At 32.4% G+C, this 15051-nt stretch overlaps 4 protein-coding genes across 7 annotated transcripts in view; 2 read left to right on the top strand and 2 right to left on the bottom strand.

Annotated features, from left to right (window-relative positions):
- The window catches only part of Sema5c (Semaphorin 5c), a 74994-nt gene extending 69615 nt beyond the window's left edge, over positions 1-5379 (top strand). For all 4 annotated transcript variants that reach the window (XM_074238487.1, XM_074238488.1, XM_074238489.1 and 1 more), the window contains 3 exons: positions 828-1027; positions 1264-3538; positions 3802-5379. In XM_074238487.1, the coding sequence (XP_074094588.1) occupies positions 828-1027; positions 1264-3538; positions 3802-4005 (2679 nt within the window). In that variant the 3' untranslated portion in view covers positions 4006-5379. The remainder of the gene's footprint in view (positions 1-827; positions 1028-1263; positions 3539-3801) is intronic.
- Positions 5154-10736, bottom strand: LOC141524532 (cysteine sulfinic acid decarboxylase). The gene is made up of 8 exons (XM_074238491.1): positions 10514-10736; positions 7148-7332; positions 6771-7065; positions 6468-6656; positions 6340-6404; positions 6058-6247; positions 5794-5963; positions 5154-5717 (listed from the first exon to the last, which is right to left on the bottom strand). Exons 1-8 carry the CDS (start codon positions 10676-10678, stop codon positions 5471-5473), a joined length of 1506 nt encoding a protein of 501 aa, XP_074094592.1. The 5' UTR covers positions 10679-10736; the 3' UTR covers positions 5154-5470.
- Positions 7827-10154, top strand: LOC141524533 (uncharacterized). Its single transcript, XM_074238492.1, has 7 exons — positions 7827-8331; positions 8720-8845; positions 8915-9020; positions 9088-9256; positions 9367-9544; positions 9612-9752; positions 9834-10154. The coding sequence occupies exons 1-7, from the start codon at positions 7962-7964 to the stop codon at positions 10016-10018; spliced, it is 1275 nt and encodes a 424-aa protein (XP_074094593.1). The 5' UTR covers positions 7827-7961; the 3' UTR covers positions 10019-10154.
- A 1440-nt stretch (positions 10737-12176) lies between the features above and the next one.
- On the bottom strand, positions 12177-14971 carry LOC141524148 (uncharacterized). The gene is made up of 7 exons (XM_074237820.1): positions 14600-14971; positions 14338-14488; positions 14190-14261; positions 13975-14118; positions 13511-13898; positions 13171-13430; positions 12177-12870 (listed from the first exon to the last, which is right to left on the bottom strand). Exons 1-7 carry the CDS (start codon positions 14829-14831, stop codon positions 12414-12416), a joined length of 1704 nt encoding a protein of 567 aa, XP_074093921.1. The 5' UTR covers positions 14832-14971; the 3' UTR covers positions 12177-12413.
- Between the last annotated feature and the right edge of the window lie 80 nt (positions 14972-15051).

Raw genomic sequence — 15051 nt, 5'->3', positions numbered from 1 at the left:
AAAATTTTTTTTACATCAAATTAATTTATTTTTGAAAACATGAATATAATTATCTTATTAAATGTAAAAATAAAATTTAAATACTCTAGAAAAATATATTTTAAAATTTGAACAGGCAGAATTTATAAAAAAATTTATTTTTTAAATAAAATCAAAAAAATAATTAATTATCTGCTGATTTTAGTATCATAATAATTTTTTTTTTAATAAAAATAAAAAATAAAAATTATTTCATTGAATTTTTGTTATTTATTTGAAGGTTATTCTTTTAAAGAATTAAAACTGTAACAAAAGAATTCTAAATATAAAAATAATCATATACTTACGATGAAGATAATTGTATAATTAGTATAGAATTATACGTAATAATTGCATGAATATGTGTCAGACCGTAAAATGTTGAGTTGAACACTTAATAATATGTATGTGCATTAAAATCTTTCTTTAATGAAAACTGAAGGTAATAATTAAGTGACAATAAAAGAAAAACATTTTATATGACTAAAATTTCAAAACATGTTTAATTTATCCATTAATTATCGTAAAAATTACAACATTTTAACTTAAGAACAATATGGTAGGTGTATTTCTATAGTTACATCATACGGAACATGTAACGCGCATGCGTCAATATTGTTCCCAGCCTATTTTCTGTACTATTCATATATTTTCCATTTTTTCTGTTATTTTATTGCTTAATTAAAAAAAAAATTATTCGAACAACAATTTAATTAATTTTTCTATACTTTTTTTTTTATTAGGTTTAAAAAATTTATTCAGAAATAAATTAGTACCCACAATATTTATTCTCTTTATATAAATTCCAGAAAATATACTCTCGAATATCCCGAGTGTGCAAAAAAGACCCAGGAAGCCCAACAGTCCAACGGGGAATATGGACAACTTTTAGCAAAGCCCGACTAAACTGTTCCCTTCCTGGTGAATTTCCGTTCTACTACGATGAAATCCAAGGCGCAGCTTACCACTCAGAGGAAGGAATAGTCTATGCAACCTTCACAACTCCTAGGTAACTTCACCAACTAAATTCTAGTTCCACAAATCACAAATCTCGCCTAAATTAATATCCAATCAAATTTAATCAATGATTAATTGATTTTTAACTTGTATGATTAATTGATTAATTAACTTTAACGAAAATATCAAAGTTCATCATTCCATTAATCAATCTGCAACCCGGAAATACAGTAATAAATAATTCACTGTTTATTAATATAAAAACTAAATAATTTAATTTTTCGACAGCAACGCAATTGCCGGCTCTGCGATATGTTCATTCAACATGACCGCGATAAATCAAGCATTCAACGGCCCCTTCAAGCACCAAGAGCATTCAGGAGCAGCATGGGAGAAGAAGCGAGTGCCGAATCAGTACCGACAACATTGTGGGCGCCTCGAGCAGCCCCCAGCTCACCAAATATTCGACAACCAACGTTACCAACTGATGGACGAAGCTGTCCAAGGAACCACTTCATCACCCTTGCACGCAACCACTCTGGAACGCTTCACTCACATCGCAGTAGACGTAACACCGACAAAAATCCACCGCGGGGTGACGGTTCTCTACGTAGCTACCACCGAAGGACTGATCAAGAAGATATCAGTCCTTCCTAGAACACAAGAAACTTGCATTGTCGAAGTTTGGGGCCCATTTCCTTCACCAGCAATGACGCTCCAGTTCTTAAAAGACTCTCAGAGTCTCTACGTAGGAATGGAGACTGGCTTACTCAGAATTCCCGCTGCCCAGTGTCACAGACACAAGAAAGAACAGGCTTGTCTGAACGCCCAAGATCCCTACTGTGGCTGGAACGCGCATTTGATGAAATGCGACCAAGCACCGACGCAGAACTATTTAGCGAATCATTGGCGCCAAGAAGTAACAACCTGTCCAGTTCTAACCGACCCAGTAGATGGCGGTTGGAGCGCCTGGAGCACTTGGTCGTCTTGCCAACACGGAACAGCTGAAATGGCTACGGGCCACAACATCAGGTCACACTTGCGCCCTCACATTGATACAGAAAGCCCGGACACATGTCAGTGTCAAACTCGCGAATGCAACAACCCGCCTCCACAAAATGGCGGCTCCCAATGTACGGGCACGCGCATCAAGGTTGCCAACTGCACGGTTCATGGTGGCTGGACAGCGTGGTCCGCCTGGTCAGCCTGCTCACAAACTTGCGGCTTCGCTATCAAAACTCGCAGACGAACTTGTACGAATCCTGCTCCTGCTTACGGAGGGCGCGTTTGCGTTGGGCATGATCACGACGAAATAGTCTGTATAGACCTCCCACCTTGTCCCGTTCCAGCCAAAGCTCCACCCCCACCCCCTACTCAATCGATCGGCGTTTGGTCACCCTGGGGCTCCTGGAACACCTGCTCGCGCGCTTGCAATGGTGGTATCAGAATTCGTAAAAGAACTTGCGACAAGCTGCCATCGTCTACAGCTTCGTCAACTCCAGAGTGTTCTGGGTGTAGCTTCCAGATCGAGGATTGTAACACTCATTCCTGTTCAGAAACTCGACGCTATTCCTGGACGCCTTGGCTGCTCGTAAACGGTAGCCAGACTGCTATGGGAGTCACGGAAAAAAGGTACAAGTTCAGTTGTCGGGCCCAAACTGACGACCCTGCTTCAGTTAAAGTTGCCTTGGCCAAAGAAGAAGAGCGGCATTGCAAGAACGATGGTACCTGTTCCAAGAACACGGTTTTCAGTCCTAACAACAACAATTTTGACAATACCGACGGCTGGTCAGAGTGGTCGCCTTGGTACGCGTGCAGTCGGGCGTGTAATGGTGGATCTCAGCACCGAATGCGTTCCTGTGAGTCACCACCTTGTGAGGGTGTCAATATCCAGACGAGGATCTGTAATATGAACCCTTGCAAGGGAGAGTCAGAGACTGTGAATGGGGATGACGATGAGTTCGTTCAAAGAAATGGAAGAGGAGAGTGGTCATGTTGGACAGAGTGGTCAGAATGTTCGGTCTCGTGTGGCGTGGGCTTCAGAACGCGCACGCGGGATTGTCTAGCGGATGCTAGTTCCGCGGCGTCAGGAGTGGTGGCGCTGTCAGGCTGCGAGGGCATCAGTGTCATGCGCGAGACTTGCGAAATGCCCAGCTGTGCGTCTTTATACGGATGGGACAACTGGAGCGCTTGGTCTGCTTGTGACGGACAGACCCAGTTCCGAAAGAGACAGTGTTTGATGAAACTCGGTGATGGAATTTGTGAGGGTTCTAGTCGCGAGGTTCGCAAGTGCTGGAACATTGAAGATGGCGATGACGGGAGCTTTGGAGCTAGTGATTGGGGGAGAAATGACGTTGATACTAATGCTCTGCCCAGGAGTGTACATGTCGCCGGAATTTCTGTGGGCGCTGTAGTGGGAGGGTGTATTGCGGGATTCTTGTTGGGGTTGGCGCTCACTGCCATGATGTGCTTCTTGTATTTGAGGAGGAGAAAACCGGGGGTTCCTGGAAGCCCTCATTATATCAGCAAGCAGAATCCTTATGTTGCTGTTCCGCTTAAAGAGGTATGGTATTGATGATTACTTATTTATACACTGACAGAAGGATTTAGTTCTATTTAATAAGATTTAGTAATTAGAATAAAAAAATCATTTATTAAACTGTAACAAATAATATTGATGGGTAAAAAATATTTTATGAATGACTAAAAATTTTGTTACTAAATCATCAGTTTAGTACTCCGTACTAAATGCTTCTATCAGTGTATAATAAAGCAAATATGGGGGTTTTTTTTTACACGTAATTAATGGTTTGTTTGTTTATTTAGGTTAACACTAAGAGACAACCAAGTTTCTCGGGCACAAGTAATGGAAACGGAACGCTGAGGAACAAAACTAACCCGAATGTCAACGGCCTGGGAAGTCCCAAATTGTATCCTAAAGCTCTGGATTATGAGTCTACTACTTTGAAGAGGAATAGTCATGGTCAGCAGCACATACGAGCTGATTTAGACCAGGAAAAATATTATTAAGTATTTAAAAGTGTCAAAACTCAGAATTATAAAGTATAGAAAAAAAAAAATCAGGGTATTATACATCAAAAATTAATGAACAAAGTGCGTAACCTTAAAATCTAATGAAATCAGGCCGTGTTCGTTAGTATTTTAAATGAAACAAATGCGTTTTTGTTTTCGTCTATTGGAAAAAAGAAAAAATGATTATTTTTCAAATAAATAAATTAGATTAATTTATTTTTTTCAATTTATGGACGCTTAAATTAAAAAATTTTAACGAAGATGATATTAATCTGAATTTCGGCTTTGTTCGGCTGCTCTGTAAAATAAGATTTGGCTAAAATTGTTTTGATAAAAAATTCAATCAGTTTCAATCATTTTATATTAAATTAAGAAAGAAGAAATTTAAATTTGACATAATTTGAGGTTTCGCATAAATATATATTTTATAACAAGATTGATAAGATTGACTGATGATACTTAATTAGTGATTAAGGACTATTATTTAATAAAAATTATATTTTTTAACCGATAGTTGAGAAATAATTGAAGTAATTAATATTTTTGAACAGTTCAAAGTTTATTTATTTGTTGATGTAAATAAAAAATGATTTTTATGGGAAAATTATGTGAATAATTGATTGCAACCAACAGCTGTTGAGAATTTGCAAAAGATGATCATGCATTTTTTTGAAGAAAAAAAAATTAATTCTTGTTAAAATAAATGTGTCATACTGAGATTTAATTAATATTGTAAATTAACATTTTATATTATTAAAAAAAATTAGGCGGCTGAAAGCTCATATTAACGCTCATTGTAAAGAGGCCACGCCAAACGTGTAAATAGATGAAGATGATTAATTACTAGTATTTTAGTGTACTAATAAATAAATAAGCGATTCGAGTCTACGAAAGTAAAGAGAATGATTAACAATTGTTATATGTTAAGATTAAATATAGAAATATTTTTTATGAATGTAGTGCCATGAAGTGTAAATAATAAAATTATATCTTTTTTTACTTTATTATAATTAATTGTAATGATTTAATGATGTATTAATAACGTCTGCCGGCGTTGTAAGTTTGACTCATATTGAGCTCGATAAAATTGAAAATATTAAATACGTAAATATAATGATAAGATAAATAAGTTAAAATGTCATAAATAAATTTTATAATTTTATGTGAAGATTTATTGATATAAATTTTTTATAAAATATATACATAGATTAATACCAAAATATTTTGATTGTTATTATTAATATTACTGTGTAATTGATAAATCAGATCGCACTGATTTTATTGTAATGAAGTTGACATAAGAAAAACTAATATTTTGTAAACATAGATTATGACTTTGACTAATAAAATAATAAAATATTTGCATAAAAATTTGGTACAAAATATTTATGATTCTCTAACTTTACAATGAATTACTGTATGGAATATTAATTATAATTATAATTGTTACGGTAGTCACAAGTTATAATTTGTGAGCTATAAATTCAATTTGTTGAAGAGCAAAGTCCATGGAATGATGAGAAGGTGTTGGTTGGCAGGAAACGACCATTCGGAAAAAATTACCGATTTTTTTACCCGTCAACGGACTGTAACCGATTAATAATCGGCCATCCAACACTAAAAGCTCTTTTATTTTAGCGGTTAATGCGTACAATTTGTCCCACCATTCTTGAGTTTCCGGTTGGCTTCTCATGCTCGGAGGTATATACCTTCAAGAAAATCAATAAATTAATTGATAAAAAGATTTGTAAAGCCAGTGATCATTGTGGACGGTGAAAAACTTACCAGAAGCTGATGGTGTTGCCCTGATATTTTGGGAAGACCAGTCTGTAGCCGTTGCGATCTTTTATTTTGTTGAAAAAATAATCAGCGCAGTCCATGGCGATGTCAACGGATAACCCGAGTCCGTTGGTGCCTCTTGCCTTCCACATCAGCCATAATTTAACAGCATCCACCTGGATTTATTTATTCAAACAAATTAGTATTACCAATTAATAATCATTCATTCCTCGTCGATTTATTTGTTTGTATTATTCAAATAATAGTAACCTTTCTGCCGCATTGAACACTTTTGTCCCCAGTGTCCCAGGAGACGTCATAAAATTTATCCTGCTGAAATAAATACGTCGCTCCGGAGCAATTAGCTTCGTGCAACAAATTTCTACGTCTGACTAAAAAAAATGAACACTGCAGAGGTGCGCCAAGCATTTTATGTGGATTCCATGACACTGAATCCGATCTAAATAATTAAAATAGCAAACCGTAATAATATTAATCCATTTAAATGAATTTTCGCGGCTAAAAAATATAATAAAGTGAATAAATACGTACAATTCCACGCCTTTCAATCGATCGCGATACTTTGTTGAGAGCAGCAAAGTCCCGCCTAAGCAAGCCTGGAAAAATTTTATAAAATAAAGCATCTTTTGCAATAAATTCACCCAATAAATAAAACGTACGTCGATATGAAACCAGAGATTCTCTTGCTTGCAAATAGCAGCAATATCTTCAAGCGGATCAATAGAACCAACCACAGTCGTCCCAGCAGTAGCGTTTACAAAGAATGGAATCGTTCCTCGCGCTCTGGCGTCTTTTATATTTTTCCTCAAATCCTCTGGGTCCATGCGACCGAGCTCGTCGGTTTTTATCTAAATTCAATGACAAAAAAAAAATCTTAAAACTCTTGATACTTTAACAATTCCATTTATCGCTACAATAAACGTGAATCGTCACCCAGATTCTATTGTTTCAGAATTAATCACCGTATAAACGTTGTCGGTGCCAAAACCCAGCCAATGCGCTGCTTTTGAAATGGAGTAATGTCCCAACTCACTGGTAAACATTGATAATGGTAGCAAGCCGCTGAGACCTTTAGTCTTTATCTCAGGAATACGTGAGTATCGTGCTAATACCATCCCATACATGTTCGACAAGCTTCCACCAGGGCACAAAATTCCATCTGCTTCGGGATAGGAAGGGTAGTTTACTAATTTTAAACCCTGGTCCAACACTTGTCGCTCTAATATTTGAAACACAGGTGCCACTTCATACGTGTATCTTCGATAAAAAATATAATAATCAGTTTTATAGAAATTAATTAACTATTTTTTTGTATACAAAATTAACAATTTATTCTTACTGGCTTGTATTGCAGCATTCCGTTAATAAAGCACCTGCCAAACCGTAACTGTCAACTCCACCGTATAATTGATTGTGGAAATGTGGGTTCGACGTTTTTACTGAATAATGGGCGATGTTACGAACCGCATCTTTGATTTCTTCTTCGCTCGATCCTTCATTTTTTAATTTTATATCGATTTTTTTCTGTAAAGATCAAGAGCAATTTTATTTTAGAGAAAAAAATTTCTGCATAAACTTCAATAAATTAAGTTTTTTTTAATATTTAGTAAATACAATTAAAAGAATGCTGACAAGAAGAAAAGTCAAAATATTAAATATTTAGGGAGTTTTTGCCAAGTGTATGTATTCGAGTTATATAGGGTAAAAAAGAGCTTATTTTATTTTTAATTTTATACTTTTTTATTATTTTAAAGTTTCATCCTTTCCATGCGTATGTCAGAAATAGAAAGCATTTTATATTTCACATCAATAGAAAAGGAGCGACAAGTGTAACAGTTTTGGACCCTGCCCTAGAATAGTCCGAAAAAAATTTCACTAATCCGTCATTTTGTAAAAAAAGAATTGTTCTTGCACTTTTCAAAGCTCAAATAAAATAATGTTAAAACTTAAAAATGATGTGATTATTTTATATGACATTGTAATTACTTAATTAGTTACTTAATTAGTTGACATTGTAATTAATGTGCTGACAAAATCATTAATGTCTATATTTATTACGATTAGCGATAGAAATATATGTTGAATACTTTAATAAAAATTGTCAGTTTTAATTCAACAAAATACATTTTGTTTATTCTTAAAATTATCAAAAAATGTTTCCGAACGAAATATGGAAAATGATTCTCACCAAAATTACCGACGGCAAAGATTTAATAAAATTACGCCGCGTAAATTATACTTTTTATTCGCTAATAGAACCTCTAGTGCTCGGTAGAAGAGTGTGGGAAAATTTATTCTCTGATAAAATGTTACCGTGGAAATACAGAATTCTTTCGATGATTTTGCCGAAAACTGAAGACGCAACATGGAAACTTACGCTCCAGAAATCTTGGCGGAAGATGGTTCTGTCGTACAAAAAATGGAGACTGTTCACAAATCGCAACAACGATGTGTCAATTAGAACATGTCAATTAACGAAATTTTTGGGGTACAATGAAAATATTGTTTGCATCGCCGTGTTGGGTAATGCACAATGTTTAATTATTAATCGTCAATCATTATTAATTAATAATCACTAGTTGACAAAATTTCCATGAAATACTTGATGAATAATATAGAAGTTTAATTTCTAGTTTGATAATTGCAAAAATGTCACATCGGATTATCGACATTGCATCAATAAATGATTAGGGTTAATATTGTCTATAATATGTAGATATGAATTTTATCATCCGTCAAATTGATAATCAATTGATTATCAAAGTAAACTGTAATGTGAATTATTCATCAATTTCTTAATTATCCATGCAAAAAAGTTTTAATTACAACAAAATATAAAAATGAAATAAAACTAAAAAAATTTTTAATATTTTACTAATTTGAAAAAACATTTTTTTTTTTTTAATTTTAGCAAATACTTTAGCAATCGCAACCAGCGAAGCATCAATATATTTTTACGAACTCCCTAATTTAGATCAACCTGCATTTGACGTAAATAATTTTATAGCTGTGACTCAAATGGAATTTTGGTACGCAGGTAAGTTTGTTCAATTTTTTACAAAGTTGCAATTTTTAAAAATATTATTTACAATATTTTTTGTTTTAGATGGCAATTTGATCTTAATAGCAATGGATGAATCTAACCGCTTATCATTTTGGAGTGTAAGCCGTCGAAAGGCAATGACAATTGAATTGAGTGGACTAAATTTTTGGTAGAGTTAAAAGTATTTTATTGAAAATTCTTAATGTTATTAATTGCAATTCAAATTTACATTTCAGCGTCGGTTTAAATAATAGATTTTTCCTAAAAACATTTTCTTCAATTAAAGAGTACTCATTGAACTCAAGAGACAATCTTTTGGTGAAGGAAGGTTCAACAACGATTGATTTTTCTTTAGAATTCGATGGAAATGTTGAGATTTATCAAATGTCCAGTGAAGATAAATGGGTATGTGTATTTTCAAAAAAGAGTTTGGAAACATACATATTTTTTTCGTATAGAATGGCAATAATACATAATAAAAAAAATTACAATCAATTTGTTTTTACTCATTACAGTTCCAAGTAATGATCTCTATGAACCAAAAATTAAAAATACTATCTTATGAATTACCATTAGAAATTTTTTCTACTGTTATTGAAACTCAACTCTACAATCCCAACGACATTAATTTGAGAAAACCGAAAAATCAATTGATGATCATGCCAAACTCGAATACTGCCATTATCGTTCACAGTAATTAATAACAATTTCAAAACATTAATTATCCAAAGTAATAAACTTAAATTCAAATTATTTTTAGATCAATCTTTGACGGTTGGGATAGACTTGTTATTAGAAGGTGATGACAAATGGGAATCCCATGAAATGTCTTTGAAAGATGGTATCCATCCGACAAGTATCGCTATGCATGCTAATATGTTATTTATCGGTTTAAGTTCAGGTAGGACTACAATTACAATCTCTTGTCAGTACTTTTATTTGTTAAAAACTTTTTTTTTTTTAATAAAAATTTTTACTATAGGTTACATTCATGTGTATTCAATCCGTCATATTCGTCAATTATTAAACAAGCATAAAATATTGAAGAAATTAAGAAAAATAAAAATATCTGACAGCCCTGTTACTGCTATAAAACTAACAGAAATAAGAAAAATTCCTTATATACTTGCATCCACACATAAACAATTATACTCAATCACTCTATGAGTGTTTATACATCAATTTAATTATTTTAATCGTGATTATATTTTATCGCAATACAATGCCAATGTCAGAATGATGAAATATTTTTAAACTTTAAGAAATGGTCAAGTGCAAAGTAATAAATAATTACTCTAATTTATTTTGTATTACTGTTATTATTATTTTTAAATTTTTCAGTTAATTGGCTATACAGTCTAATAAAAAAATTTTTTTAATTTTTCTTACAATTGTTAGTCTGTATTTCTCTTCAGGCATAAACAATTTACATCTAAATTTGTCATTAAAGATGAATTTGACTGAAAAAATAATTCGGACGGCCCAGACCAGGACTCGAACCTGGATCTTGTATCAGACTGGATAGCCAATCAACTGAAAAATCTAAAAGTATTATAAACCAGTCTTTAGGATGAAATAAATATTTAAGTATACTATCGGATTTAGAAAAAAATTTTGTAAATGTTAAATTGTTATTATTTTATAATTAATAAATTTATTTACCTGAAGTTCATGAGGATATAAAAATTTAACAACAGGAAATTGTCCAGTAGTATCAAAAACATTTTCTTCATTTAAAATACCTAGTACTTCTTCAAGTAATTTTTTAGTGTCAATATTATTTTCATGCGTAAAAGCGGACACAGTAGCAGAAGAAACTTCAGACATCGTGCAAACAAGTAGATAGTACGCACACTGAACCGAAGGGAAAATACCGTCAACTACTAGTAGTCCCCTCCACTATTTCTTTACTTGGATATGAGCGATATCATGTAAGTCAGGTTTGTGGCTAAACATACTGTACAGTGGATACTTTCAGCTCTCCTCTGGTATATTACCCAGTAAATGATTATAATTGTTGTTGCATTAAATGAACTTACTATGTCATTGAACGTTATTAAATTTTTCATTAATTTTAAATACTACAGAGGCTAAAGGTCAAGCAAGATTCAAGATATAACATCAAGTAAATCTAATCTCATTAAATTATAATTTATCAAACGTTCTCCTTGAGCGTGATCCGACTACAACTTTATTAATAAAAGGAATAATCCATATGTGATAATGATAATGTTATAAAAAGACATAAATTTTTAATAATATCAAACTGATAGGATGGGACCTTCAGACAGTTTTCATCTTATTAACACGCTCTGTCTGAAGATAATAACTACTACGATTTGAAGTTAAGTCGCTAGTATAATCGTTATATTTGAAAATATATATATATATATTGATGATTGTACAACGTTAGGTACTAATTATAAGTTAGTTTAAAATAGATTAACGAAAATAAAACAACTTAGGGGTCATAATTTATGAGCTATTAGTACAATTTGTTCGAGAATCAAATCCATGGATTGATAAGTAGATGTCTCATCGTGATTTATCAATTTATTACAGTTCTATCATAACAATTGATACTCACGGAAATGTGTTACAATTCTGTTACCACAGCACCTGCCAGAGCCTAACTGTCAACTCCGGAGAATAATTGATCGTGGAAATGCAAATGAGTTGTCTTGACAGAATAATGCACAAATTTATGGACTAAAATCCTTATTTTTGCATCATCACAGCTTTTATCCTTCAATTTGATATCTATTTTTTTTTTTGCCAGAACAAGATATTAGAAATTTATGTCAAAATTAAAGCATACACTGAAAAAAAAAAGTTAACTTGAATCAAGAAAAAAATTCTTGAATTAAGTAAAATTTACTTAAACCAAGAAAAATTTCTTAGTTTAAAAATTTTTCTTCTCAAACCAAGAAGATGAAATTCTTCAAAATTATTTACTTGATTCAAGTAAATTTTTTTTTCTGTGTAAAGAGAAATTCACGCGCAGAAAAAAAAAACAATTTTTAAACGAAAAAAATTGTAAAAAAAGGACGAAGTTGTTTCAGAGCAAAAAAAAATTTTTTTAGTTTGACAGGCAAAGACTAAATGTGTTTTCGGCAACGCCGCGAACAAAAAACTACTTACGACTCTGGTCAAGCAATAAGGAAAGCCCCGCGAATTGCCACAAATTTTTTTAAGAAACTTTTTTTTAACAATTTAACGTTTTCGAAGATATTTGAAAAAATTATTAGTATATTCTAAAATGTTCAAGGAACAAATTCAAATTTTTTTAAATAATTTTGGATTAATGATAAGACAATTTTAATTTTTTTCCGTGTACAATTTATTTTTTAAACAACAATAATAATAAATTTATTATCCATATGCTAACAATCATTTTTTACCACAACTTGTTTTATGTTATTCTGTCAAAAAATTTTTATCAATATACAATAAAAATATTAATAATAATAATAATTAATATTTCCGACAAAATTTATCTATGTTTGACATTAATTTGAATAATTTATAATTATTAGAGTTATTTTCAGTGACAAATTGTTAACTATTGTGCAGACTTGGGCGGCGAAGGGGTGAGAAGTTCGACGGGTAATCTTGGCGCTAATCCTCTCATTGAAGCCCATTGCCCGTCGCAGAGCTGATGAAACGTCAATTCGATAACCAATTTTCCGCCCAGAGTTCCTGGACCGAGGCAAATTGCGCCGGCCCCAGATTGCCAAAAATTACTGCGGTTCACATTTTTGTCAGCAATACTATTAGTGTTGTTGTGATTATTATTATTATTACTATTACTGTTACTATTGTTATCATTAGTATTGTGATTATTAGAATTAATATTGTGATTATTCCGAGCAAAGTACATCTTTCTGAGCCACATCGCGAGATAAGCAACTTCGCAATCACAATGCCAAGGATTACGGGAAAGCCGTAACTGCTGAATCATTGGTACACTATCTAAAAAACGGCCAGGCACGTAAGACAGCTGATTACTTTCTAACTGTCTATAAAATAATTAAATTTATTATTATTTTAACTTACTAATTGTATGGAATTAAAGATTATCAATTTATTTTGACTTTTGGTCACTGATTAAAAAAAAAAATTCATGTTTTAAGAAAATTATAAAAAATTAATTTAATTTAGGCATAAGGTTTAAAGATAAAAAATTAATTAAATAAATTATAAATAAAAACTCTCAATTAATGTTATGAAGTAAAATAAAAAAAAAGTTTCGAGTTAAAAATAAAGAGAAAGTAAAGTAGATAAAAAATGAAATAAAATTTTAACAAACAAATACTTACAATTTTTTCAAAAAAGGAGTATCTTTTAAAACATCTGACTGCAGACGACGAATTCGGTTTGAATGAAGAAATAAAGACGTCAAATTTCCCAGTCCTTGAAAGTCTCCGTCGGATAATTTTTCTAAAGCATTGCCGTAAAGTACCAATTGCTGTAATGCAGGTATCTGAAGAAATATACCTTTTGGAAGGACTTTTATGTGATTTTTACCTAGCTTCAATTCTTTCAACGCTTTCAGTCCAGTAAAAGCTTCTTTGTTTAACTAAAAATTCAAGATCAAACTTAAATTTCTCAATACTAATTAATTAAAAAAAAAATAAATAAATAAAAAGAGATTATTACTTGACTTATCAAATTATTAGATAGATCCAAAGTAGTTACGGCCTCCAAATTTATGAATAAATCCTCAGGGATAACTTTTATTTGATTGTCTCTAAGGATCAGTTCAATCAAATTTCCCAGAGAGTCAAAGAGCCCAATTTGGAGCTCGCGGAGGTGGTTTTCCTCCAATTTGAGGCACTTTAAGTTTATTAAGTCCTTGAAAATATTCTTATCGAGGTGAGATAATTGGTTCTTTGAAAGCAAGAGATCTTCGAGCTCTTTGAGATTGAAAAAAATGTCCGTGGGTAGTTCTGATATTTTGTTGGAAGAGATGTCTAGTAGAAGGAGGGCTGTGCTCGCGACGAACAAACCCTCCGGTAATGTTTGCAATTTATTTGAAGATAAATCTCTAAAATTATTAATAATTCATTATTGCTTATTTCTTTTATTTTATTTTATTTTTTTTTTTAAATAAATTTACTTACACAATCTCGAGATAACGCATGCGTAAAAATAAATTCTGATGAAGATCACGGAGTAAATTCTTACTGAATCGTAAGTGAGTGATACTGTAGAGGGAGTAGAATGAATTTAATGGCAAATGTTCGATCATATTATTACTCAAGTCTCTGAAAAAAATGATTTATTTTCTCCTATTGACTTTGAAATAACTTTATGAAAAAAATAAAAAAAAACTCACAAATCCTTTAGTTCAGTCAAATTTCTAAACGTATCCCTATGCAAAGCCGTCAATTGATTGCTCCCGAGGTCTCTGAAAACAATACCCTTAATAAATTACCTTTCTTCTTCCAATAACTCAAACTCCCAAAAGAAAAAATGTAAATTACAGTTTAATGATATCCTGTGGAACAAGTTGCCCAGCCGGAACGTCAAATAGACCGTAACGCCAGCAAGAAATAGACTTTGTTTCCGGTCTGCACTTACAAGGACCTTCTACACAAACTTCCCAGTCCTCCGGCCAGCCCCGAATTTGCCAAACTAAACTCAAGTGTAAAAGGGAGTTAGTTAACAAAGACACCGACCCGCATCGTCTGATTCATTAAATTATGCATGAATTCATTATAATTATTATCATTATTAAACTTATACCTGGTTGTTCCATTGCCCGTAAGCGTCGCTCAAGCCTAGAAACTCTGCTCTCGACATCTTCGATGTTTAGTTTTCTCTCTTCGTCCTTATCCTCGCTCTCATATTCATCGCAATTTTTCTTGTCCTTGCACAAACTGTTACTATTTACAACACCCACAAAAATAATACAAAAAATAATAAACAATTTTAATTGGGATTTTAGATAAAAATTGAAACATCTGGGACTGGACATTGCGAAAACATATTCCCGTAAAATCTCGCGAGTTACTGACTATGACTCCCTATGCTACAGTACCAAGTAAGCATCCTCATTAATTCGACCAGTAAATATTTATTATGGATCTTATTGTTCGGCAATTATTAAGAGCTCATATTACGAGGGGAATGAACTAGTAATTAATTCATTTATTTATTTATTTATAAATTATTTAATTAAATTAAATAAATTGAAC

The sequence above is a fragment of the Cotesia typhae genome, unplaced genomic scaffold (genome assembly GCF_013202065.1).
Source record: "Cotesia typhae breed Kobodo isofemale line unplaced genomic scaffold, CoteBio_Ctyphae contig_22, whole genome shotgun sequence".
In the NCBI taxonomy this organism is placed as follows: Eukaryota; Metazoa; Arthropoda; class Insecta; order Hymenoptera; family Braconidae; genus Cotesia; species Cotesia typhae.
The sequence above is the reverse complement of the archived record's forward strand: the minus strand, read 5'-3'. Positions and strand labels throughout refer to the sequence as shown.